Raw genomic sequence first — 24,621 nt, forward strand, 5'->3', positions numbered from 1 at the left:
GCCTACCTATGTCCTGCTTCCCTCTTTGGGTCCTTCTGTCAGGAAATAGTCACCTCTTCAGACACTTAGTTAGCACCCAAAGAGTTTGATAAGAAATGCAGAATATTGGGTTTTACCCCCAGGTTTCGATGCAGCAGCTCTGATGGGGCCCAAGAATTAGCATTTAACAAATAGCCAAGCAAGTTCTCACGCACTGTGGCCTGAGGACCTCATTTTGAGAACTGCTGGACTGTGCTGGATCCCAGTTTGTCTGTGACCAGTTCAGCCTCAAGGAGTAGGTGCAGTGTGGGAGAAGGAGCTTCAGAGAGTGTGTGGAACCTCTGGGAGCCACTGTGGAGGAGACACATTCTCCCAGGCTCATACACAGTCAGCTAGCTCTGGGCCTGGGAGGGGTAGAGGGGACCTTCCAGTCTTGGTTTTATTTTCTGTGTTCTAGTTAAGGGCTGGTTGAGGGAAAGTGCTCAAGTTATTTATCACCTTAATCCAGAGGACTACTCTAGCTCCTTAGAGGCAAAGTGTGAGTAAATACATTTAATATAACAATAGTATAATAACAGTAATTACATATATAAAGTCTACGGTTCCCCTGTCGCACCCTCGTATTGTTTGCATAGCTTCATTTCTTGTGACACCTCAGAATGGAGTCACCAGGAACTCCAGTTGACCTGGCAGAGATGATTCTTCTCAGGGAAAGTCAGGGGGTGAGAAAAGAGGAGAACATGGGCTGCCAGGGAGGGCTGGCATGGGAGTGATGTCCTGGATACAGTGGCCCAGGATGGGAAAGCACCGGAAGAGGGATAACTTCCCCACCTCCAGGGTATGAAGGCAAGCAATGTGGCTGCTCTGACTCCTGCAGGAGAAGGCACCAAGCTAGGGAGACTAGAGATAGTGGTGGCAGGGCAATACTCTGGTCGTTAGACCTCCTCTGTGTCCAGGAAGCAGAGGGAAGAAATTCAGTGATCGCCCAGTGCTCCATTATGCCCCACTGCCATCCCAGCCCAAAGTGTGCTGAGAGGAGAAGCTGCACGCAAGTTCTGGATCTTCTCTAGAAGCCAGGAGAGAAGAGGGAGATGAGTTGGGAGAGGGAAGAAGCTGACTCCCAAGTAGCCGGGGACAGGAAGGAAGGTACATGCAAGATGGAAGGAGTGTTGGATGTGGTAGAAATTGGGGATGCTGACTCACCCAGGTCACAGAGGCGTGGTGGGGTCACTCAGGGCTCGAGCATGACTCTGGTGGGAGAGAAGCTACAGTGAATTTAGGGACGTATTTCTTGTCTTTCTCTCTCTTTTCCTCCATTCCTCCCCACAAGCCTGTCAATTCACCTCTCTTTCCTGCCCAAAGTCCTTGAATTTTGCTATTTACTTTTATTTTTTTAGAGACAGCTGCTCACTGTCGCCCAGGTTGGAGTGCAGTGGCACAAACATGGCTCACTGAAGTCTCAACCTCCTGGGCTCAAGAGATCCTCCTGCTTCAGCCTCTCGAGTAGCTGGGACCATAGGTGTGCACCCCTCAAAAGTCCGGCTAATTTAATTTTTTTTTTTTTGTAGAGATGGAGTCTCACTATGTTGCCCAGGCTGGTCTTGAACTCCTGGGCTCAAGTAATCCTCCCACCTCAGCCTCTGAAAGTCTGGGATTACAGGTATGAGCCACCTTACCTGGCCTGAGTTTTGCCATTTTAACCCAAGTCCAAGCCAGGCCATTGGCATTCTCCCCTTTCCATCCACCCCAGCACTATACTCCTTATTTAAGATTCCTTTTAACCTATGACCTCGATGCCTCTTAGCCAGGTCCCGGGGAGAGGAGAAAGGTAGACAAGATAATAAATCCAGACTGTAGCCTCAGCTGGGAGCACAAGTTCACAGTTTTCCCCCAACCCCCCTGGGGTTGAATGATCAGAAAAGCCCATCCAGAAAGCAGCCAAAGAGATCACCTTGTTCCCAGCCTCGTTGTAGGAACTTACCTGTCGGGATAGCCCTAAGATCCCTCGACTGGCCAGGGTGGGAGTGCTGCTCCCAGGGTGGGGGGGTTGCAGGCTGGGGCTGTTTCTTGGTCCTGGGGACACATCTCCAGAAGAGTCAAGTGTTTCTGGGGCTGAAGGGGAAGCTAGGGTGAGAGCAGAGTATAGAATCCCTCCAGATTACCTTAAGCGACCAAGCTGCTCCATCAGGGAAGAAAAAGCTCCATAGCAACAGGAAGCTGTGAGTCACCATAGCGATCCAGTTGCAAGGGAACCCCCTACCAAGAGGCAGGAAATTGTCAGCAGCATCATTAGAGCAACCAGGGAAGAAGCGACAGGAAACTATAAGGATTGCCATGGTGAACCAGGAGGGTACAACAGGAAGCTGAGGCAGTTTCCATAGAAACCCAAGAAGAGCTAGAGAGAGAGGTACAGAGGAAGTGCTTCTTAGCAACAGGCTGTTGTAAGCATCACCCTAGCAACCAGATGGAAGGCTCTTTTAGCGGTGGGGAAGCTGTACATAGTTGTCATGGCAACTGGGCTTCTTGGCTAGAAAAAGGAATTGCTCAGCAGCAAGCAGCCTGAACATCACCACCATGACCGAGCTGTTGGGAGCCACCCCTTGAGAGGTGCCTCACCCAGGGAAATTTGCTTGACGTCCAGATCCCAGGCCTCCTCCTCGACGCGGGCAGGCAGGGAGCAGGCTCCCGGCGAAAGGCCGGGAAGGGAGGGGCCGGCATGCTCAAAGGATGACACGGCCACGGAGGCCCGGGTGCGGGCGGCTGCAGAGAGTGGGGAGTGGGGGGTGGGGTGCTGGTGTGGGAAAGCCCTCTTGGCTCCCTGGAATGACCCTCAGTCTCACAGAGGGCCTCCCAGCCAGTCCCACTGATTTGGGGACGAGATGCCTTTCCTGACTTTCCACCGCACCTCCCCTTTGTATCCTCATTGTCAAGGTCTTCACTCCTGGGGGCCACCCCCCAGCACCCTGGCCCTCACCTCTTCCAATGAGCAGGGCACTCAGCGTCCGCTCCCCAAGGGCTTTGATGTCCAGGAAGGGTTTATTCCCAATGCCCATGGACACCATCTGCTGCACTCGGAGCTCTGGGGAATAGGGACACTTGTTACCAACTTCTTCCTGCCCTTCTCTCTAGCCCTAGCATGTCATGGTTGATTTTTTTCTTTTTTTTTTTTTTTTGTTCCTTCCCAATCCTCATTCCTCCCTTTCATTCCTCTGAGGTCTCTTTTTACTCCTTCTGTTGACTATCACAACATGGATGGCAATGATGGTGTGACTTCCTCCTCAGATATCTGGCTCTTCTCTCCAATATGTTGCATCCTGCCTGTTCGGCATCCCAGCTGCCTAATTTCTGCTCTGCATCTTGGGCATTAAGAGCACACACACACACAAAAAAAAACAAAAAAACCCTCACATTTTTACATACCTTTACAGTTTACAAGGTGCTTCCATATATTTGACCTTACCTAATCATCCCTATTACACTGAGATGAAGACATTAGTATTTCATTTTTCAGATGAGCAGAATGAAGTTCAGAAAATTAAAACCAAGGTAAAGCCCAGCAAAAAAACCAAAAATAAAAATAAAACTAACAAACAAAAAACTAGTCCAGGTCACACAGCAAGTAGCAGCAGTTCTTAAATCCAAGCGAGCAGTTTCTCACCTTTTTTCCCAGCCATTTGCTTTATTAAAAAATTTGAAAAAAAAATCCTTTAAAGACAGAGTCTTGCTCTGTCACTCAGGCTCAAGTGCAGTGGCACCACCATAGCTCACTGTAGCCTTGAACATTTGGGCTCAAGCGATCCTCCTACCTCACCCCTCAAATAGCTAGGACTATAGGTGCGTACTACCATGCCCAGTTAATTTTAAAATTTTTTGTGGAAACGGGGTCTCACTATGTGCCCAGGCTGGTCTTGAACACCTGGCCTCAAACAATCCTCCCACTTTGGCCTCCCAAAATGCGCTGGGATTACAGGCATGAGCCACTGCACCTGGCCCCTACTTGCTCTTGCTTCCCTGAAATTTGCCACCTTTCTCTTTCTTTTTGGTATATCTTAGGCTCATTTCTACTTCAGTAATCTCTCAAGCCAAATCTTGAATCTTATTATAAGCCATTCTTTCTTCATCCTATAAACTGTTTTCCCAAGCAGTTCGCACACTCTCCAGAAAACTTCCTGCTATAACCCTGACTGCAAACACCCCCTTCCTCAGCTCTGCCCAGTACCCTTGTTGTGGGCTGCCTGTCTCCACAGCAGCTGGGCAATAGAACTTGTCCACTTGAGTTTGATCTCTGGTGAGGTTGCCTGCAGAGTGTATGCCTCTCGTGCACGCCGCCGCCGAAACCACAACTCAAAGCAGAGTCCGCTGTCCCCGATGTTTTCTGTCAGCCCCATGTCAGCAGTCTGAGGAAGAGCAGAGGGCAGCGGGTGAAGACAGAGTGAGTCCTGGCTGGGTGGCGCCACATGGCAAGCACTGGGCTTCGCCTGGCATCTGATAGATGTTCAGTAAACGTTTGCTCAACACCTATCATGTGCCAAGTGCTCTACATTTAGTCTTCGTAACAACCATAATTTACAGAAGGGGAAATGAGGCCAGAAACATGAAGCAACTTCCACAAAGGCTTCTCACAGCTTATTAGAGCCGGAATTGGACCCAGGCCTTTTCCTCTATGCTATACTCTATGCTTACCCTCTGTGCAGGGGGTACAAAGTCTAGAAACCCTTAGAATCCATTCCATACTGCCTGATCCAGGACCATAGGTTGCTATAAATGCTTATCTGGATATCAAGGCTGTTTCCCTAAAGCAAGGCCTCCCTCTTCTTGGATTCTTTAGTCAAAGTATAGTGTGCTTTCTCCTCATGCCCTAGGAACCACCCCTAATTCCAAAGGCGTGTGTGTCCTTAGTGGGAAAGTCCCTCTTCTAGTCTAGTTTGGAATGCCTCCTAAGTGTTCTGCATGAATGATAAGGAAAACCTCATGAGGTAGACCAATGACAGGGACTTCTAACATCCCCTGATACCCTAACTCGATAGTCAATTACAAGCCAAAGCCTATTCTAGATGATGCAGATTCTGAACCTCTGTTGGGGTTGAATTTCCAGAACATCCTGAGTTCTCAGGAAGAGAATGACTTCCTGTCACCTCCACCACTCACTCCAGGAATCGTACCTTAAAGGCCTGCTTGTAAACAAACGTCTCTGACCCCCCTTCAGGGCCCTTGAGCTTGCTGAACAGGAGGAGATGCTCAAAGAGAAAGACATGGCGAAGGCACTTCTTTCGGCCACAGATGACAGTGAAGGGGTCTCGATGCAAGAGCTGTCCCTGCTCCTTCAGATCTATCTGGAGAAAGGAAAAGGAAAAGTGGTTGGCCCAGGGGCCCTTTGTTTGTATTTTACAGGGAGCAAAAATAGGTTTATAGGGCAAGCGGCCAAATGCACTGGTTCTCAGGTAGAGTCAGGAAGTCAGGGAAGCCCTCAGCCTAGGGTCCATCAACTGGTCACCATGCACAGCGCACTCAGCTGAGCAGCACAGCCCTGCCTCTGAAGATGGCAAGGTGCACTGCATAGTAGGGTTTATAGCCACCTGTGGGGAAGCCTTTGCATGCTGGGGATCCAGGAAGAGAATCAGCAAAGAACTGAAAGGGAAATAGGTCTATTCCAGAGGAGGATACAGGATTCCAACATGTTCTGGAACCTCAGGGCTGGAAAAAGACTAGGTAGACGAGACAAGGTATGTGTTGGGTGTTGAGGTGCAGGAGGAAGTATGGGGTAGATGGGGAAAGATAACAATTAGGAAAGGAACAGGAGAGTACAAGGCGGATGTCCGAACATGGGAAGTTGGGAGGACATAGCTTCTTTATTTACAAATGAGGAAAGTGAAGTCCAGTGAAGTTCAGTGACTCAATCAAGGCCACCCAGCTGGTTAGAAATTAGAGCCTGGAGCCCTCTGACCTGGAGCCTGGTTCTCCTGTCACCAACCTACACGGCTTCTGAGGCCAGGGCTGGGCAGTTTGAGCAGCAGTGACTGGAGCTAGGGCCTCACCTCACAGCCACGCACCGCCTCCACGGCCAGCAGGTCTCTGCCACGGGCCTCTTGTTCCTGGAGCAGCTGTACAGCAGCCCCAAGGGCCTGGCGCTCAGAACTGAGCTCAGGCCCAGCTTCCCTCAGGAGCTCCTCCAGGAGCCGCCCATACCGAGTCAGCTGTTCCAGAGGCTGCTGCAGGGCTCGGGGCAGGTAAGGGCCAGCCTCCATGGAGCCCTAGGTTGAGGACAGAGACAGAGATGAGGGGAGGGCTGGAGCCTCTGGGGGCCAAGCTCAGGGGTTGGGGGGTAGGTGGGTGATACCCTAGGCTTTTGGGTATAGATGAAGCCCAGATGCTCCCTAAAGTAAGGCAAAACCATTCTCCCTGGAAAGAAAGCAGGTGGGGGCCTGCAGGCCAGCAATCACTGTCTATATCTTGAAGGGAGATGGAAGAAGAATCAAAATAGTAATCCCCTTTACTTTCTGGCTTTGAACTTTTCTTTTCTTTTCTTTTTTTCCCCTGAGATGGAGTCTTGCTCTGTTGCCCAGGCTGGAGTGCAGTGGCACAATCTCGGCTCACTGCAAGCTCTGCCTCCCAGGTTCACGCCATTCTTCTGCCTCAGCCTCCCGAGTAGCTGGGACTACAGGTGCCCGCCACCACGCCTGGCTAATTTTTTTTTTTGTATTTCTAGTAGAGATGGGGTTTCACTATATTGGCCAGATAGTCTTGATCTCCTGACCTCGTGATCCACCCGCCTCGGCCTCCCAAAGTGCTGGGATTACAGGTGTGAGCCACCACGCCCGGCCACTGCCTTTGAACTTTTAGTCACTTGTACGTCTTTTGATGTGAGCTCTTCTGATGCTCAGATCTTCCCTGTGAGCTGGCTATAGTGACTATTGCCCCCATTTACCAGATGTGGAAATAGAGGCCCAGAGGAATCAGGAGTCCTGCCCGGTCCCTCAGGTGGACTGGATAAGAACCTGGCCTCACCAGTCCGGTGCTTGTCCCACCCTCGGCAATTCTAGGAGATGATTGGTAGGTGATGTTCCCGGGCACATCCAGGAAAGCTTTTTTTCCCTGAGGGATTTGTTGGGTGGGTTTTTAGGTCTTTCTGGCCTCTCTACTTTTCTTCTGAAGGTTGGAGAAAAAGTTACCTTGCTTGAGGGACTGAGCGCAGCCAGACCATTCTCCAGTTTGTGTCGGTGCTTCACGTACTGTGCATAAAGGCTGAACTGGTCCCCCTGTGCCAGTAAAGAACAGATAAGGAGTCCCCGGTGAGGCCGCTGCAGACAAGCCTCTCTCTTCCCCCTCTCTATCCTCTCTGTAGCCCAAATGAGGGATGGGTCACCAGGGAGCACTCAGCCTACCAGGGAGGGAAGGGCTCCCTGTGGAGAGAGCATAGTCCAGGCAGCTCTTGAGAGCAGGGCGCAGAGGCTGAGTAGAGGCAGAAGTGCCCACAGAACAGGGCTGGGCCCCAAGGTCATGGACCACACATGGGAGGAGAGGGCTGTGGGTACTGAGAAAGAGGGACAGATGAGGCTGGAACAGAGAAGGGAGAGCACCTGGAAGAAGTTGAGGGGATCACTCACGTGGCGAAGGAAGCAGGCCCCAATGCGTAGGGGGTGGGTGGCGCAGCCCTGAAGCTCCCGCAGAAAGTGTGTCCGGTGGAAGCTGCGAAGCCTTTCCCGGGCACTCAGGGCAGCAGCCCAGGTGCCCCGAAGTTCAGGAGTCAGCTCAGGCGCAGGGGGTGGCACTGGCTCACTCAAGGTGGCCACGTAATCTTGTTCACAGGCAATCAGCTCAGACACCAGCCGCTGCTGGGCACTGCAGGCACAATAGGAGTGGCAGAGGAGGTGTGGGAGGGAGCCAGTACCCCCAACAATGTCATCTTCTTTTCCTACTGGGCAGTTGGCTCCGCCTCTTAGCACCGGTTGGACTGGGATCTCACCTGATGCTTCGCTTGCGCTCCATCCGGGGGGTGCCTACTCCCCAGGGTCCGTCTGGCCCCCCAGCCCGGCCCAGCAGCACGTGTTCCCGTGGTGAGCATGTCCTGTCTACCACCTCAGTGCTGGTGACCTCCAGGCCTCGGATCAGCACAGCTCTTGGGGGCCTTCCCTCTGCTTCTGGAGCCAGCTCAGGGCCCTCTTCCTCATAGTCCTCTCCACATGGGGCCAGGGAGCAATGGGATGGGGCTGGCCGTGGCCCAGGGCTGCTGGGGAGCAGCAAGGAGCTGAGGCTGGGCGAGGGGCTGTGGGGCCCCCACTGGGCCCCTCCACTGCTGGCACTGTCGGCCCGCCGTCGTCGGTAGCCCCGTGGGCTCGCCTCCTCTCCCAGATGTTGCTGAATCCTCCTCTCCAGCTCTTGGCAGCGGGCCCGGCAGCGGCCCCATTCTCGCAGGGCTGCTGGGCTGCCCAGGTCCAGGGCCAGGGCCCGCATCTCCTGGAAGGTGCCGGCACTGGGCTCTGGGGCCCGCCGCAGGGCCAGTGCAGCCAGCACAGCCTCCCGACCTGGCCCAGCTCCTGCCAGCCGAGCAAAGCCCTCATCCACCCATTCGTGTGCCTACGAAGTCAAAGGGGTTGGGGATGGGAGAGAAAGGGTAAGGGCCTGTGTTGCTCACGAAGGATGCCCAATGTCAGCCCTTGTCCTCTTGCCTGTGGCCTCCCAATGCCCATCACTCTCCCGTTTTCTCACTGTTCCAGCATCACTGCCTAACCATGTCACTCGGAGTTGGTATGGAGATGGAAGAGCCTATATAAAAGAATAACCAGTACTCATATGACATTTATGAGTGGCAGGCTCTGTGCTAAGGGCTTTTATGTATTGCCTCGTGTAATCCCCACAGCAGCCCTGTGAGGTAGATCTATGGAGGCACAGTCAGGTTTAGTATCTTGTCCCATGCCATTCAGCAAGGAGGTGGCAGAGCTAAGAGCAAAAACCTAGGAGATGGGCTCCTCAGCCTCCACTTTTAACAACTTGATTAGCCTCTCCAGGCAGAAAGGAAGTGAATAAATGGAAATGGGGGGCACAGAAGGAAAAGGCTCTGCATGCACCTGCTGGAAGAAGCGCTGTAGCCGCAGGGCCCGATGGAGGCCACTCTCAACCTGCTCCAGCCGCTGTTCAAAGATATCCAGCACCTTCTGGGAGGTGGCATTCTCCTCCAGAGCCAGGGCCTCCCGTGCCTGGGCCAGGCGCTCCTGGAGAAGGGAGGCTGCGCTCAGACCTGGTCCTCACTCCTAGGTAGTCTCCTCCTGCCTCCTCTCACCTGCCCTCCAGCCCCTTCTCACCTGGACCTCAGCACTGAAAGCCCGGAATCGCAGCTCTGTCTCCTGCAGGGCAGACAAGGTGTCCCCAGGCATAGCAAAGCTTGCCAGCTGCTCCTCCCCTGGGCCCGAGAGCCACTGCAACACCTGAGGCAGATGGGGTGGGAGGGCAGGGGGTCATGGAGTGGAAAGGCAAGGAAGGGCTGAGATCCAGCATCAGCTCCACCACCCCAATCTATAGAACTTTGAGTGAACTATTGCATCCCATCTGCAATGTGGGAATGACAACAGTGAATGGTAATAGCTTCCACAAGGGTCAAATGAGAAACTGAGTAAGAAATCTTTGGTAAGGCAGATGAGAGGGAAGCTGGGCTGATGTGAAGCACTGAGGGAGTGGGTCAAAGTTCCAGGGCTATGCCGAGGGTGAAGTACATCAAACTGGGGTGAACCAAAAGCAGGATGAGGGTCATAGGGATGACTGAGGGCCTTCACCAAGCCTTGGCAACTGGTGGGAAAGGGTCCCAGGGACCAAGCCTGGAGAAACAGCACAGAAGGGGTGTGTGTGTGTGTGTGTGTGTGTGTTTGTGTGTGTGTGTCCGGCTTTAATTTCCTAATATGGGGCTATATGAACTCTCATGCTGGTTCTGAGATGTTTGACCAAAAAGGGATGGTAATATTTTCCTCTGAAGAAAGGCTGGAAGCTGGGGGTGGGACAGCCTGAGGATGAGAAGTCTGAGACTGTTCCTAATAGCCAGTGCCAACAATAACCACTTTTATAGTCCTTTGCTGAATTCATTTGATCTTTCTGACCGCGTTGTGAGTTAATTGTTACCATCCACATTCTATAGATGAGGACTTGGGAACTCAGAGAAGCTTCATGACTTGTCCAACATCTTACACATGGCAGAACTAGAACTCAAGCTGAGCATGTTAGACTCCAAATCTTGTTTTTAAACAGTTGGGGAAACAGCTAACAAGCAGGTAAGCAAACAGGAGGAGATGCAACCCATCTCTAGGATATTGGCTTAGAGGAAGCCAATATGAAGAAATCCTAGGAAACAGAAAGTCTTGGCCCCCGCTTTAGCACCGGCCCTGAGGTGACCTTTCCCCTGATGCCCACGTACAGGTCCATGAAGTGTCCATTCACCATGCTAGGGGCTAAGGAGGAACAATCAGATTTCAAAGCCCCCTCTACCCCACATGGTAGGGCGGAGAGCAAATCCCTATGGGGCTCTTAACCCCAGGAGAGAAGAATCAAGGTTCAGAGAAGCCAGCCTTATTCCTGAATCTTCCCCACAAAGAAGCCTGTAGTTCCTCTTAGGTGCTTTCAATGCTCTCTCCTTCCAAGGTGGAGGGAGGTGGGACCTTTCCGGCCTCAGGTCTGAGGGATGACATCGCATAAGGAGTTAAGGGTGTGTGTGTGGCAGTGTAACTAATGAGCTGGTATCCATAGACTTTTATTATTTTTCAGCTAAGGTGGTAGGCACTCCAGAGTTGATCAGCTCTTCAGAATCCCCTAGGGCAGCTGAGCATCTCTCACAATCTCTCAGCATTTTCGATCAAGTATAAACAGTGGGGAGGGGGAGATCTGGCTTTTCTTTACTGGTGCTATGATGCTCCCACCCTCTTGTTGAATCTCACACTGACCAACAAATGTGAGGAGGAGGGAGGGGCGTTCAACCAAGCCAGGCTAGAAGAACACCATCAACTATAAGTACCAACGGGAAAGGTGCTGGAGGCCACACTCCCAGGCTGAGTAAGAGGGACGTGGGGATCCTGGCTCACCTGCTGGAGTCGCCGCAGGCACTGCCGCTGCTCTTGCTGCTGCACGTGCAGGTTGGAGAGGCGCACAAGCTGGTGAATGGCCTCGTCCACTTCCTGATACAGTGCAGCTGGGCCTTGGCCCTCCAGCCTTGGGAAGGAGCAGAGAAGAATGAATCATTTCCCTTGTTGAGCCCCTCAATTCTGTCCTTCCGTGCCTCTGAGGGATGCAAACATGAGAGGTTGCATAGCAGCATGGATCAAAAGCATGGGCTGAACCCTGACTGCTTTGGTTTGAATCCTGACTCTTTACTGACCGATGTTGGCCAAGACAGTTAACATTTCTGATCCTCCAAATCCTCATTTGTAATAGTAAATGGCACATAAGGATGTTGTGAGGGTTATGAGACAGTAAGTGTAAAAGCATAGTATCTTGCCCAGATACATGCACAGTAAGAATGGTCTGGCAGCTAAGGTTTGTTGGCAGCCTTCAGCTGTGTCTCCACCTCCCACTTCCACCTGCCTCCGCACACCCATACTTCGTACTTGCTGCTGGGAGTGGAGCGCAGCCTCATCAGGATGGCCCCCCCATCCCTCTGCAGTGCCGTCAGCCGGGGATCTGCCAGCACCTTCTGCAGTGGCTTGGGCATTCCCACTGCCTCCTGGGGATAGGGAGGAGTTGCCAGTTAGGGTACCACCAGAGAGTCTCCACCCCAGCCCCATCCCAATCCCATCCCCCCACTGTCCCATCTCATTTCATACCTCTTCCTCTGGCTCTGCTGCTCCCTCCAGCTCCTCAATGGCCTGCCGTACCGAGCCCAGCACACCTTGGCACAGGCGACATAGCCTTACCACTTCCTGAAACCCACACGCAGGGATGGAGTTGAGGATCAGAGTTTAAGAAGGAACTTAATTAAGCCCTAGGGTTGGGGTGCAGTAGCCCCAGAGACTTTTATGGAGGCAATGCTGAATTCAGTTCCTGACTTTGTTGCTAACTAATTGTATGATGTTGGGCAGGTTCAGAAACCTTCCTGAACTTCAGTTCCTCAACTGTAAAGTCAGGATAAGAAAGGCTTCTGTGATTTTTAAGGATATGATGCCAGTTTAGCCACTAACGTGGGCCTGGCACATTGTACAGCTTGGTAACTGTGACTTTCCTTTCTCTCTGTCTTCAGTGGGGCTTCACCCTGTCACACCCCCTCTCTCTGCCTATTCATGTCAATTTCCCCTTTGACACTAAAGGCGAAGCTTAGAGACCATCTACAGACCCCTCTTTCATACTCAGCTCAGATCATATTTATTTCTCTCTTGAGTACTCACAACACTTATATTCATAGAATTACATGAGATAAGTGCTGGAAGGACCTTTAGCAATTATATTGTGATTGTTACACTTCGCTGATGAGGATCTTGAGGCCTGGATGTTGGTGCAAGGAGCGGATACAGAAAGGGCACTATTTCTGCAAGTGAGGTAAAGTAATTTGGAACAAGAACCAGCCTTTTGACTCTCAGTGCTTTCCAGAAACCCAATGACACTATCTTGCACTCTTCTCTACTTGTTTCATGATTTATCTCCCACCAAAAATCATATACTACTTAATGTCATATTAAGAATTTATTTGGCTGGGCATAGTCGCTCATGCCTGTAATCTTAGCACTTCGGGAGGCTGAGATGGGCGGATCACTGGAGTCCAGGAGTTTGAGACCAGCCTGGGCAACATGGCAAAACCCCGTCTCTACAAAAAAAAAAAAAAAAAAAAAATACAAAAACTAGCTGGGTGTGGTGGCACATGCCTGTAGCCACAGCTACTCAAGAGGTTGACATGGGAGGATCGCTTGAGTCCAGAGGGTCGAGGCTGCAGTAAGCTGTGATCGAAGCATTGCACTCCAGCCTGGGCGACAGAGTGAGACTGTCTAAAAATAATAATTATAATAATTTATCATACTCCTCCTATCTCCCCAGTAGACCATGGCACAGTGCACATGTTTTCCTCATGATTTGGGAGCCATAAATACTTGTTGAATTTAATGGAATGGAAACCACTGTTTTGCAACCCCATGGTGTGTCCTGGACCTGGCCTCTCTCCTAGAATGTCTTCAGCTGGGTTATTCCTGGCTCCCAGCTTGGTAGGTGGTAGAGGGGAAGCTTACCTGGTGTATCTCTACCCAGTGACTGGGAGAGGGGTCCCTGTGACCTCCTAACTCCCACTGCAGCTCCTCTGGCTTGGCCACTCTTTTCAGATCATTCTCTGACAGCACCTCAGCACCCTGTAGAGGGTAAGGCAGGGGGTTTCTTCCTGGGCACCCAAGGACTCAGAAACCAGCCTGGGGCTCCAGCCAGCCTCTTCTCCTCTCCCCACTACTGATGGGAAACTAGGTGGGAATGAAGGGCTCAAACCTGAAATCCACAGAGTTCAGCTGGAAGGTCATCATGAATGAGAATCAGCAGCCGCTGAACAAGGGGAGGATCTCCTGAGTCCTAAGGGCAGAAAAGAATAACCCTAAACTGGGCAATCGGGTGTCCTGGACTGGCCACTAGTGAAGAGTTAGGATCCAGGGGAACTGCTTGTTCAAGGGGTGGTTACCTGAAGTTGGCTCAAGACAGGAACGAGTGCTGGAGGCAGTGGAGGTGCCTGGCGAAGGTCCAGCAGGACGGACAGCCCCAGTGTCTGTAGATCAGGCCTGCGGGAGCAGGAAGAGCCAAGGAGGCTGCTGTGTGTGTGTTTTGGGGGATAGCAGATAAGGCAAGGCAGACATACAGGGTTTGTTTTTAGTTAATAGTCCTGAGGAGAAATTAGTTGCCGGTACATTTGGGAAGAAATGGGCAAAGGGCCAAATTCTGGGATGTGTGTACAAGAGGAAGTCACCTAGCAGTCAGGGGTCTATATTCATATGGCTACTAGGTCAAGGGATTAAGGTCTGGAAAGTTAAGAATTCTGTTCTGAAATGGCATGCATTCAATATCAGCCTGTAGTATGGTGCCTAATAGGTACTCAGTGCTCAATAAATGTCTGTTGAATCAGTGAACCAATGTCCTGATGATCTTGGTAGGGTTGGAAGAGAGTGAAAGTCAACAGTGTTGCTTTTGAAGATCAGTGAAGATATGAAGCTGGAAGTCAGGGTCAGTAAGGCCAAAGGTCAATGACTTGAAATCTGAAGGTTGAAGAAGTAGGTGTCCTTAGAGGTCAGAAGGTCAGTGTCCTGAGAAGAAGGAGGTGAGGGTCCTCATGAATCAGGAGGTTAGTGTCCAGGGTGCCAGGACTGGGCCTCGGTTACCTGAGCAGTGAGTGGAGGTAATGAAGAGTTGTGTTCAGCGTGTCTCGGGAGGGTGGGGGCTCCTCAGGAGGGCACGGTGGGGTAATGGTCAGCAGAGCTCGCCCACTCTGGTCCACCCCTCCTGAAGACACAAAATGGCCAGGCTGTCCTGGCTGGGAGCAGTCCATGCCTACCTCCTTTCCACCCTGCCTCCCCGAGTCCCCAAGCCCACCCAATTGCTTCTCTTTCCCAGTCCTTTTTCCCTTCACCCACTGATGCCCACTGACCCGTCAGGATGAGGAATCCAGATGCCATCAAGTCCCAAGCTACATCAGGGTGATCAGAGACGGAGACTGCAAGGGCCTCTTCTGGAATGTTGTCCCCTTTTCCTTCCTGCACAGTCTCCAGCGGAGGTGTTGGAGTGTCAGACAGGAGGCCTTCTGGGCCTGTGTGTCCTGCACAGACACACAGAGAAAAACGGGACTGAAGTTAAGATGGTTCTGGTTGTTCTGCTCCCAGCCTAACCCTGCTCCTCCTCCTGCCCCCTCCCATAGGCCGACCTGCTTTGGCCCTTGCCCCATGAGCCTCACTCCATGTCATCTCACCTGCCATACACACCAGGCCTGGCCCCTCCAGCTCTCTCTCTCTGGCCCCCTCTTCTGTAGGCCCACAGGCTTCAGAGGGCTGAGGCTCTTTCTCGCCTGCTGTTTTGAGCTCTTTTGGCTCAGGTTCTGGCTTCCCTGAGCCTTCATATTCCTCCTTAACCAGGCGGCATTCTGGAAGCTTGTGCTCACTTGGTGAGGGCAGATTGCCAAGGGCTTCTTGGTGGCTGGCATCTTCCTTGTCCCCAGGGCTCAGTGGGGCACTGTCCCCTCCTCGGCTAAGAGCCCCTCGACCTGCAGCTCGCTTCTTTCTTCTGTTTCCTTTGCCTGTTCTCCGAGGGGTACCAGGTGGTCCTTCAGCCCCCTGGCCTCCTCCTCCTCCTCTAAGCTCCCCTGGCCTCAGGGGGCAAGATTCGGAGGCTTCTCCCACAGCCTCTGCTGGGGGCTCAGACACCTCCAAGACTGCTGCCTCTGGGACAGCCTCAGCTCCTGGGGGAGACTCAGGGGAGGCTCCGGTGCTGCTCCCCTCGCCAGGTGGGCGTGCTCCATCCTGGTCCCGAGGCCCCAGGCCCTTCTGGTGCATCCACGCCCGGTGTCTCCGGTGGCGGCCCTTCCCTCCAGCGCCCTTGCGGGTGGGTACCGTCCGGACTCTGGAGAGGCCCGGGGAGCCTTCAGCATCTGTTGGGCTCCCCCTCACGGGCAGCGTCACCTCTAACAGCTCCACATACTCACCCTCAGGTCCTTCCACAGGGGCATTGTGCCCATCCCCAGGACTCCGGGTACCCAGCGCCTCCTCAGGAAGTGGAGGGCTGGGAAGCCCTGGAGGTCCAGAGGGCAGTTCTGGGGGCAGTGTACTTGGCTGATGTCCAACCATGAGGCCCTCTTTGTGCACAAATCGTGGACAGATGAGCTCAGCCCAGGGCAGCCGCTGAATCCCAGAGGGCGCAGACAGTAGGCAGGTACTGAGGCGACCTGTTGGCCGGTCCTTGTTGATGCCTTGCAGCCACTCAGGTGTGAATAGGTAGGCACAAGCCTCATTGGGCACAGGAATCTCCTGCACCCGCCCACCCCCAGGGGCCAGACACTTGAGTGCTAGTCGTGGTGCTTGGGCAGCTGAGGGCACCACCTGCAGATAGAAGTCTCCTGGGCGCAGCAGTTGCCAGGGTAGGGCTGCTAGCTGCACCACCACCTGTTCATGCAGGCAGAGCGGCCACCCCTCATGGAAGAAGAGGAATCCACTGTATTGGGCCTGGGGAGAGAGGTGGGAGGCTGCACTCAGGCCTCTGCTGAAGAAACCAGCAGAAGAGGGCAGTTAGAATGGGCCCACCCTAGGCAGGACCAGCCTTATGCCTGGAAGGTTATACTCTCAGGAGAGCAGGAGGGGAGATTTGGGGTATTCAGGTGGCAGAGAGGAAGGGATTGGGACTGATCGGTCTCCCAGTAGTAGGAAGATTCTTCAGGAAGCTAGTTCCATGTGTGGGAGGGTAAGAACTGAATCGTTACCAAGACATGGTCAGCAGATGCCATTGTCTTGGAGAAGTTAAAGACTCTTAGGAGTCTTTATATCTGTAGAAATGAAGGATCTCTGTTGACTAATGTACGGGGGAGTTAGTATCTTGAGAAATTCATATGAGGGAGAGAAGATGTCTGGAATTAGGTCTGGAGAGTTAGGGTCTTTGGGGGTCAGTATTAAGGGTCAAGATGAATTTGGGGAAGATGAATGTGTGTGTGTGTGTGTGTGTGTGTTAGCATCTGAATGGTCAGTGCCTGTGAAGGTCAAAGTTTGTGAGAGGTCAGAGAATGAAGCTTAAGTGATTCTGGAGAGATCGGTATCAAGGGAGGCTGTATCTCTAGGTTAGTGGGGGCATTAGTAAGCCTGGCTAGTCTGTAGAGTGTGGCAGTGGATCTTGGGGAAGGCAGAATAGTGATGCACGGCCACTCACACAGGCTTCCTGCTGGACCTTGGCAAGCAGGTGCTTGGCTGGTACCAGGAAGTCCAGCGTGTACCTCAGTGCGTCCTCCCGATAAGTCCTCTCCACCACCTGGAACACCTGGCCCAACAGGGTGGGGGCTGTTGCCTCAAAGGGTGGATACAGGGCGGCGAGAGTGCTCTGCACACAGTCCTCCACTGGCTCAGGCTCCTGTAGAGATAGGACCAGGCTACAGATCCCTAGAGATCACCCAATCATGGCTCCTTGGGAGCTGCACTGGTCTGGGGTTGGCTGTGTTCTCCAAAGCCCCGATTGTACAATGTGGGCAAAAAATGAGCACTCAGGAAACGCTGGCTGATGAGCCCAGAACAGGAGTGGGGCTGGGCCAGAGTGCATAAACCTGGCAGGGCGCTCAACACTCAAGCTCTGAGACCTTGGCTTTGGAGATCCAGGGAGAATTTGTTGTGAATGCCCCTGATCAGGGCTGTTCCGGGTGCTCGTGAGTTGGGGTGATTGCATAGATCTTTCCCAGGGGAGAAAAGACAGGCTTCTGGGCTATCAGGGGACGGAGCTTATGGCTGAGAACTCGAGGGGATGAGGGAGACTTCCACACAGCCAACCTGCAAATCCCTTCTGATAAGACCCACCATCCAGAGCTCCCCATCTTAACTGGAGGTGCCATCACCCACAATTATGTCCCAGAGATGATCATTTGGTGAAAGAGAGATGCTCATTTATATGCTAGAGATGGTCATTTGGTGGAAAGAGGAGGATGGAAAGACCGTCTGTGACTGTCTTGGGTCTTTCTAGCATCCCTCTTCCTTCTCCCACAGTGGCTCTGAAGCAATCACCCAATCTTAGAGCATGTGGGATTGGATTACAAAGAATCGGGTGGGGGCAGTTGAAAGAGAAAAAAGTCACAAGAGGAACTTGTGGGAAGGGAGGAGGAGGCCTTGATGGTGCGCATTCGAGCTGATCTTTTCTGATTCCAGTGGGACCTCTCTCTGCCAACCTCCACTAGGAGTCTCAAAAAGACTCAGCACTGCTTCATCCAGACTCCCCTCCCTAAGTGAGTCAATGAGACATCTTTCTCCAACTTGTAACCTAAACAACCGCCCCTTGGGCTATTCCTTTGCAAACTTCTTTTTCAAGACAGTCTTTGAAGTCCCTTTTACTGGATTTTTTTTTTCTTTTTTGCTGTAAATGGGGAAGGGGATACTCAATGCAGCCTTTACCTTGGTCTCTACCTGCCCTACCCCCATGTCTTGCCTTTGCCATAAAACAAAATAGCTTATTTTTCTCTGAGCTCCATCCAGAGTTGCCCGTTTGTCTTGACCGTCTGGGAAGTTAGGGCAACCACTCCAGAGACGGGACATTCAGTGCGTCAGCGCGCAGACCCGGCCCCAAGGTGTGTGGGCGAGCAGACAGACCCCCAGTGTTCCCGGGACCAGGCGGACGCAGTGCGCGTGGGTGGGGGGAAGGTAGAGATGGGCGGGGGTGAGGCAGAGTGGGGCCGTCTGCTCGAAGGCAGGGAGTGCGGAGCTAGGGCTTGAGCAGCGAGGCAGCTGCAACCCATTAGGGGCGGTGAGCTCATGGCTGAGCGAGAGTCTCAGCCACAGGAAACGGCCGCGGCAGGAGGGGAGGAGGGGTCTGGGGAGGGAGGCGGCGGGCGGGAACACGGAGACCCAGCCTCCTGCCGGCGGGGACCAGAGAGGAGACCAGAGAGACTGAGTCAGCTCTCCCTGGCCCAGTTCCTCTTTCTTCTTCCTCCAGCCTCCCTGCCAGAGGGTGCCCTTCCCTCCGTAGAGGGGCGGCCCCAGTAGTGCCCCTGCCCCTCCTCCACTCCCTGCGGTGAGCTCCCCCTGGCAAGGCCTCTCCCCCTCCTCCACTCTGCAGCGAGCGCCCCCTTGGCCATGCCCCCGCCCTCTTTGCAGTGGGCGCTCTCTCTGGCAGTGCCCACTCTCGCAGCGGTGCTTCAGAGTACTCTGCAGTGAAAGTTCCCAGGGCAGTGTTCACTCCTGTTGGTGTGGGCTTCTCCTTAGCGTACCCTCCAGCTTCCAGCGCCCCAAGTTGCTGCTGCCAGGGTCCCCTAGTCCCTGCAGGGAGCTCCGGCTCGTGTTCCCTCCCCTCTGTAGCAGGAGTGCCCTGAGGCAGCCTTCAGTTCCCTGCAGCAAGAGCTCTGGTCGGCTCTGGCAGTGTCACGCCCCCTGGTACTGTGAGCTCCCCCCCAAGCACCCCCAACTACCCTGAGGCAGCTCTTTTTCTCTGCGGGAATTTCCCTCTTTGGCCATGCCCCGGGACCCGGCCCAGCCACAGCTGTGGCCAGTCCCCTAGGGCCGGATGGGTGGGCCTGCCTCACCGGGTTGGGGACAGGGATGGAAAATGGTGGTTCCATGCAGGTCAGTTCTCATGACCCGAGGGGCCGGGCCTCTTCCAGGGTCGCTGCAGGACCAACCCGCAGGGGTCTCCCGCGGGTAAGGAGCTCGGACCAGGAGGGGGAGGGAAGCTCCAGGAAAGGAAGGCACAGGTCAGGACAGAGGAGGGCGGGGAGCGGGGAGGTGTGTGGATTAGGGGAGAGACCCAGGGGAGGATGGGGGAGGAGGCGGAGGAGACGAGGAAGAAAGGGTGAGGGCAATACCCGGTGGGGACAGTGCTAAACAGTCGGGCAGACAGACAGACAGACAAATCCAAAAAGGGGGGATGGGAGGGAGGAGAGTCCCAGAGGGGCCGAACAGTCCGAGGCAGGCTCGGGAGGCACCAGGCTGAGGACTTGGGGGCCCGGAGCGGGCTGCGCGAAGGCCGAGGGGACCCAGGGGGCTGCGACGCTGGACTCACCATGGCTCGGCGCCGGGCCGCGTCCGACGCTTGGTCGGGCGGGCGGGGCCGGGCGCGCCACCGCCTCCCTCCCGCCGCTCGTGTCTCGCCGGGTCTGGCTAAGCGACAGCTCCGGCCGCGGTGGCGGCTCGGCCCGCTCCGGCTTCCAGGCCGCGGGGCCCCGCCAGGGAGGGCCGAGACGGCCGCCCCTCCCCGCCCCGCCCTTCAGCGCCCGCCCCCGCCTCCGCGCGGGACCCCTTGCCGGGACTCTGTCTCCCGCGCCGAGATCTCTGCTGTTCCCCGGGCGTCCCCAGCCTATCCGTCCGGTTCACCGGCAACCTTCTTTCTTCTCCGCCCCGCCCTCCAGCGGGTAACCTCGACCCTGACCCTCGGAGGCCCGCCCAGCCGAGGATGCCCCTCTTTTCCCGCCACGGCCTCGCTCCCCTCGGGATCAGTTTAGCCTCGGCAAGGGATGCTCCAAAGGCTGGGGCGTGCGTGAATTCCCCTGGGCCGCCCCTTCCCAGAACTGGGGTCTTCCTGCGGCTGGAAAGCCTCCCCGCTCTAACTCGCCCGGGATCCTCTTCTCTCATCGGTTTCTAGACTTTGGCAGGACCCAGGGCTCAAATGAGACCTTCAGGCCCCTGCCTGCCTAGCAGAGAGCGGAGGGCCTGGAAATCAGGGGATTCCCCAACCCCCCGGGGGCTTGCCCGCCCTCCTTTCCCTCCATCTCCCCGGGCCTGGAATCTCTGGGCTCACAATGGGCTCCTCTGTGTTGTCTGGGGAAGGCGGGAGTGTGCGGGAGTTAGGGAGCAGCGAAGGCTTGGGATAGGGGGCGGACATCCTGGCCAAGGGGGCAGGGTTCCCGGATCGGGATGCTTATGTAGGGGCGTGCATTTCGCCGGACATTTTCTGAGTTCTCTCCTCCGTGGCCCTTCCCTTCCGCATCCCTATCTCTCTATTCGGCTAGAAGAGGGAAGGCACCAGGCCTCCAGTTCGAGGATTCGGTACTGGATGCCAGCCCCTTCCTTCTGTTGGGGTGGCTATAGAGTCCCACAGGGCCGCTAGGGCTCGTGGCCATGGGAATGGGTGGGTATCTGGCTCAGGAGACAAAGCAGGGTGGGCTAGTTACGAAAGTTCTAGCCTCACTCCCTCATCAAACCCCGAGCGTCCCCCGACAGTGTCTGAATGGGAAAGGAAGGCCAGATGGGGGGTCTCCCAGGAGCCCGGGGGGAGGCACGGGCACGGCGGGGAGATGCCCTGCCTGGCCTCTGAGCAGGCACCGGGAAGCCCCGCAGCTCCGTGAGCTCTTCTAAAGGGTGGACGGAAGGGAGAGGAGAGGAGATCGGAAAGCCGAATAGTCCCCGGAGGGGCGTGAACGCGTGTGCCCCTGCAGCTGGAGGGCGATGATGAGAAAACGTCTGGCCTCGCCTGCAGTTCCTCGGAGGCCGGAGCCTCTGGGCAGTTGTTGGAACAGCGGGAGGGGAGGCGGGGGCGCCGCCAAGGTGACTTGCTCTTCTCTCACCTCCTCTGGACGCTAACCTCCACTTTTTTCTCCGCTCCGCTGAGCCTGGAAAAGGACAGAGCAAGTGTTCATCCTTCTTAGAGGCAAGAAGAGGCCTCTGCTCCATGCGTCAAAAAAGAACCTATGGCAACAAGCCCCGGTAACCATCTTCCCCGCACAGTTAGAGCCGTGGAGTTGGAGCTCTTTCTAACACCCGGCTAGGGGACACTCGAGTCACCGACACTCTCCAGGTTCTCTATTACGAGGGCCCGCGAGCTAGGAGAGTGAGATTTTGCTACCCCCTGGTGTCCATTCCGTAAATACTGCCCAGGGGCGGGTTACAGGGGCCAGTGTTTAAAAAACCTTATTCACCTGTCTCAAACCTAGCTCATCTATTCTCGGTGTTGAGAGTGTCTGAACCTTTCCTCACCAGGCCTTCCATTCCTTATACTGCAGCAAATTGTTTAGGGAACACTTGGTAGGGTCCAAGGTTGTCCATTGGACTCCAAGGCTCACTACTCTTAGGTAGTGGAATATAAATTAATCTGGCTATGGGGGTCCACAAACTCCTGGAAAAAGGGAGTGGATCATTTTCTTTTCATGGAGAAAAAGGGGAGCTACTGAAAGTTTTTGAGCTGGTGGGGTAAGGGAGTTTGGATAGAGAATCAGGGATGCAGTTACCCCTTCTTTCCAGGAGTTTTAAAATCTGTGCTAAATTACAATGGTTTATTTTAAGTAAGTAAGTGACATGTGGTTGCAGCAGTTAAATACCACTTTCTCCAAAGAATGCAGGCTCTTACCTAAAAGTGTGTGTCTGTGTGTGTACGTGTGTACACAACAGAGTATGTGTTGATACGTGTGTTTTTAGTGGGGGAATGTGAAAGGGTAAAGTTATAAGGGAGAAATTAGAGGCTGGGAATAGACCAGACTTAGAAGCCTTCTCATTCACAAACAGTTCTTACCATATTTCACCCATTTAAGACTCTTTGGGGCTTCTCAAACTCCTGTTTTACAGATGAAATTGCAGCTTATTGAAGTTAATAAACTCTCTCTAAGCTACACAGTAAATGAGAAACCAGGATGTGAACCCAGGCTGTCTGATGCTAGAGGCTTCAGTCGCAACCAGTAAGTTATAGGGTCTCATCTAAGCTGTCAAAGTTCATAAAAGAAGAGTTTTAAACACCACATCACCATTTCTGCCACCAAACCATCACGCTAAAAAAGTTAAATTTGTTTTTGTAGAAGCCAGCACTGAGGTTCTAAAAGTGATAGATATGTCCCCGTGGGTCAGAGAAAAAAAAACCCTACCTTTTTCTAGACTTGTTATAGAGTAATAGTTAAAATAATTCCGAAGACATTTCCAGTATGGTTCTTATGGAAAACTAGTGCTATCCTAATACGGGGGAAGGTGGAAGAAACACCTGTGTCTGTACTGCTTATTGCCTGGTTTATGTGCACCAAGAGCCATGACTGCCATCTTATGGAGGGTTGGGGTTTTAGGCTGCTCACTATTTCTCCCTTGGAGAGTAGCAGTGACTAGGGCTGTGCCTCAGCCCCATGCCTCAAGTTAGGGGGAATTAATGAAGGACCACAAAGGGAATTTTAGGGATGGACTTGAGAGCACATGTTCTTGTTAGCTCTGCCTTCCAAGGAATCTGGGGATCAATATCCTAGTTATTTTAGGGTAAAAAATCTGTGTGATATGTAAATATATATCAGTTCTATTTATGGTTTAATTTTTCATTGGTTTTGGTTTTATTTGATTGGTAATATTTTTTCAAAAATTAACAACTTGTCTTCTCCGAACTAAGTGTCATCAAGGTCCATACCACCAGCATCTTGCCTGTGCTAGCACATTAGTTTCCCCACTTGTCTGCCTGTTCCACTCTTACCTTCTGATAAGCCATTCTCTGCACCATAGCCAGAGTAATCTTCAAAATCCAAATAAATCAGGCTGGGCGCAGTGGCTCATGTCTGTAATCCCAGCACTTTGGGAGGCCGAGGCAGGTGGATCACGAGGTCAAGAGATCAACACCATCCTGGCCAACATGGGGAAACCCCAACATGGTGAAACCTTGTCTCTACTAAAAAATACAAAAATTAGCTGGGCGTGGTGGCACATGCCTGTAATCCCAGCTACTTGGGAGGCTGAGGCAGGAGAATCGCTTGAACCTGGGAGGCGGAGGTTGCAGTGAGCCAAGATTGTACCACTGCACTCCAGCCTGGCGACAAAGTGAGACTCTGTCTCCAAAAAAAAAACACAAAAAAATCACAACCAAAAAAAAAATCCAAATAAATCTCATCAACCCCGTCTAATGGCTTTCCATTTGCATCATGATTCCTTTTCTGCCTATCTCTCCTTTTCTTTTCTGCCTCATCTTTTACCATAGCCCTGTGGTGACATTATGCTAAGCCACTAGTGACCCTGCAGCCACAGTGGACTTCTTTCAGCTTTTCAGGTTTTTGTTGTTGTTGTTGTTATTGTTGAAAAAAAGTCTTGCTCTGTCGCCCAGGCTGGAGTGCAGTGTTGCAATCTGGACTCACTGCAGGCTGTACCTCCCAGGTGCAAGTGATTCTGGTGCCTCAGCTTCCCAAGTAGTTGGGTTTACAGGCTTGCACCACCACACCCAGCTAATTTTTGTATTTTTAGTAAAGACAGGGTTTCACCATGTTGGCCAGGCTGGTCTCAAACTCCTGACCTCAGGTGATCCGCCCACCTTGGCCTCCCTAAGTGTTGGAATTACAGGCATGAGCCACTGCATTTGGCCCCTTCTTTCAGTTCTTTAAACATGCCTTACTTATTCCTAAAGATGCTTAATTTGGCACCTTTTTGCTCTTCTTTCCTTCTGTCTGGAGCTTTCTTTTCATTCACGATTCTAGTGGCTGGCTGTCATCCTTCAGGTCTTAACTAAAGTGTTACAGTCTCAAAGGTCTTATTCCCTGGCCACCTGGTCTAAAGTGGTCTCTCACCCATTGTCTTTCTGAATAATGTTATTCTGTTGTATTTTCTTCATAGCATTTTTCTCTACTGATTATATATTTATTTTCTGTCTATCATAATAGACTCACCTTTCTACCACATATAATTTAAAAATAAACTTTATGAAATGAGGGACCTTGTCTATTTTGTCACTGCTTTTTCAGCTAGTGTCTGACCAGTTCCCAAAAGAGATCATAAATCCAAGTGAAGACTGAAAGGAGGGCAGAAAGCTCCAGAGAACAGGAATGGTTTTGGGAACAAGTGAGAGGTGGGAATGGCAAGGCAGAGGCTTGGGGTCAGCTGCTTTCCTGTCTTCCTGGAATCAGTCCTCATGAGGTTTTTTTTTTGTTTGTTTGTTTGTCTGTTGGAGGATATTTGAAAGTGGAAGGCATGCAGGACAGAATTTTTTTGTTGTTGTTTTTTGTTTTTTTTTGAGATGGAGTTTTGCTCATCGCCCAGGCTGGAGTGCAGTGGTGCAATCTCGACTCACTGCAACCTCTGCCTCCTGGGTTCAAGCAATTCT

At 52.9% G+C, this 24,621-nt stretch overlaps 1 protein-coding gene across 10 annotated transcripts; it reads right to left on the minus strand.

The window, feature by feature from the left end:
- Positions 1–516: 516 nt before the first annotated feature.
- Positions 517–20,369, minus strand: ARHGEF40 (Rho guanine nucleotide exchange factor 40). Of its 10 annotated transcripts, none has more exons than XM_063697824.1 (24): positions 19,639–20,368; positions 16,816–17,013; positions 14,876–16,121; positions 14,558–14,725; positions 14,292–14,412; positions 13,601–13,697; positions 13,414–13,494; positions 13,167–13,283; positions 11,778–11,873; positions 11,562–11,677; positions 11,040–11,166; positions 9,279–9,401; positions 9,045–9,188; positions 7,943–8,553; positions 7,584–7,818; positions 7,149–7,235; positions 6,015–6,230; positions 5,142–5,312; positions 4,199–4,376; positions 2,954–3,058; positions 2,596–2,739; positions 1,961–2,091; positions 1,183–1,229; positions 517–665 (listed from the first exon to the last, which is right to left on the minus strand). In XM_063697824.1, the coding sequence occupies exons 1-23, from the start codon at positions 19,639–19,641 to the stop codon at positions 1,188–1,190; spliced, it is 4,557 nt and encodes a 1,518-aa protein (XP_063553894.1). In that variant the 5' UTR covers positions 19,642–20,368; the 3' UTR covers positions 517–665; positions 1,183–1,187. The 10 variants fall into 10 exon arrangements, 9 of the variants coding, with proteins under 9 accessions (XP_063553894.1, XP_063553892.1, XP_055218421.1 ...); XM_063697822.1 differs by having other exon boundaries at positions 1,961–2,103; XM_055362446.2 differs by having other exon boundaries at positions 517–1,045; positions 1,961–2,103.
- Positions 20,370–24,621: the final 4,252 nt, after the last annotated feature.

This window comes from Gorilla gorilla, chromosome 15 (genome assembly GCF_029281585.2).
Source record: "Gorilla gorilla gorilla isolate KB3781 chromosome 15, NHGRI_mGorGor1-v2.1_pri, whole genome shotgun sequence".
In the NCBI taxonomy this organism is placed as follows: domain Eukaryota; kingdom Metazoa; phylum Chordata; class Mammalia; order Primates; family Hominidae; genus Gorilla; species Gorilla gorilla.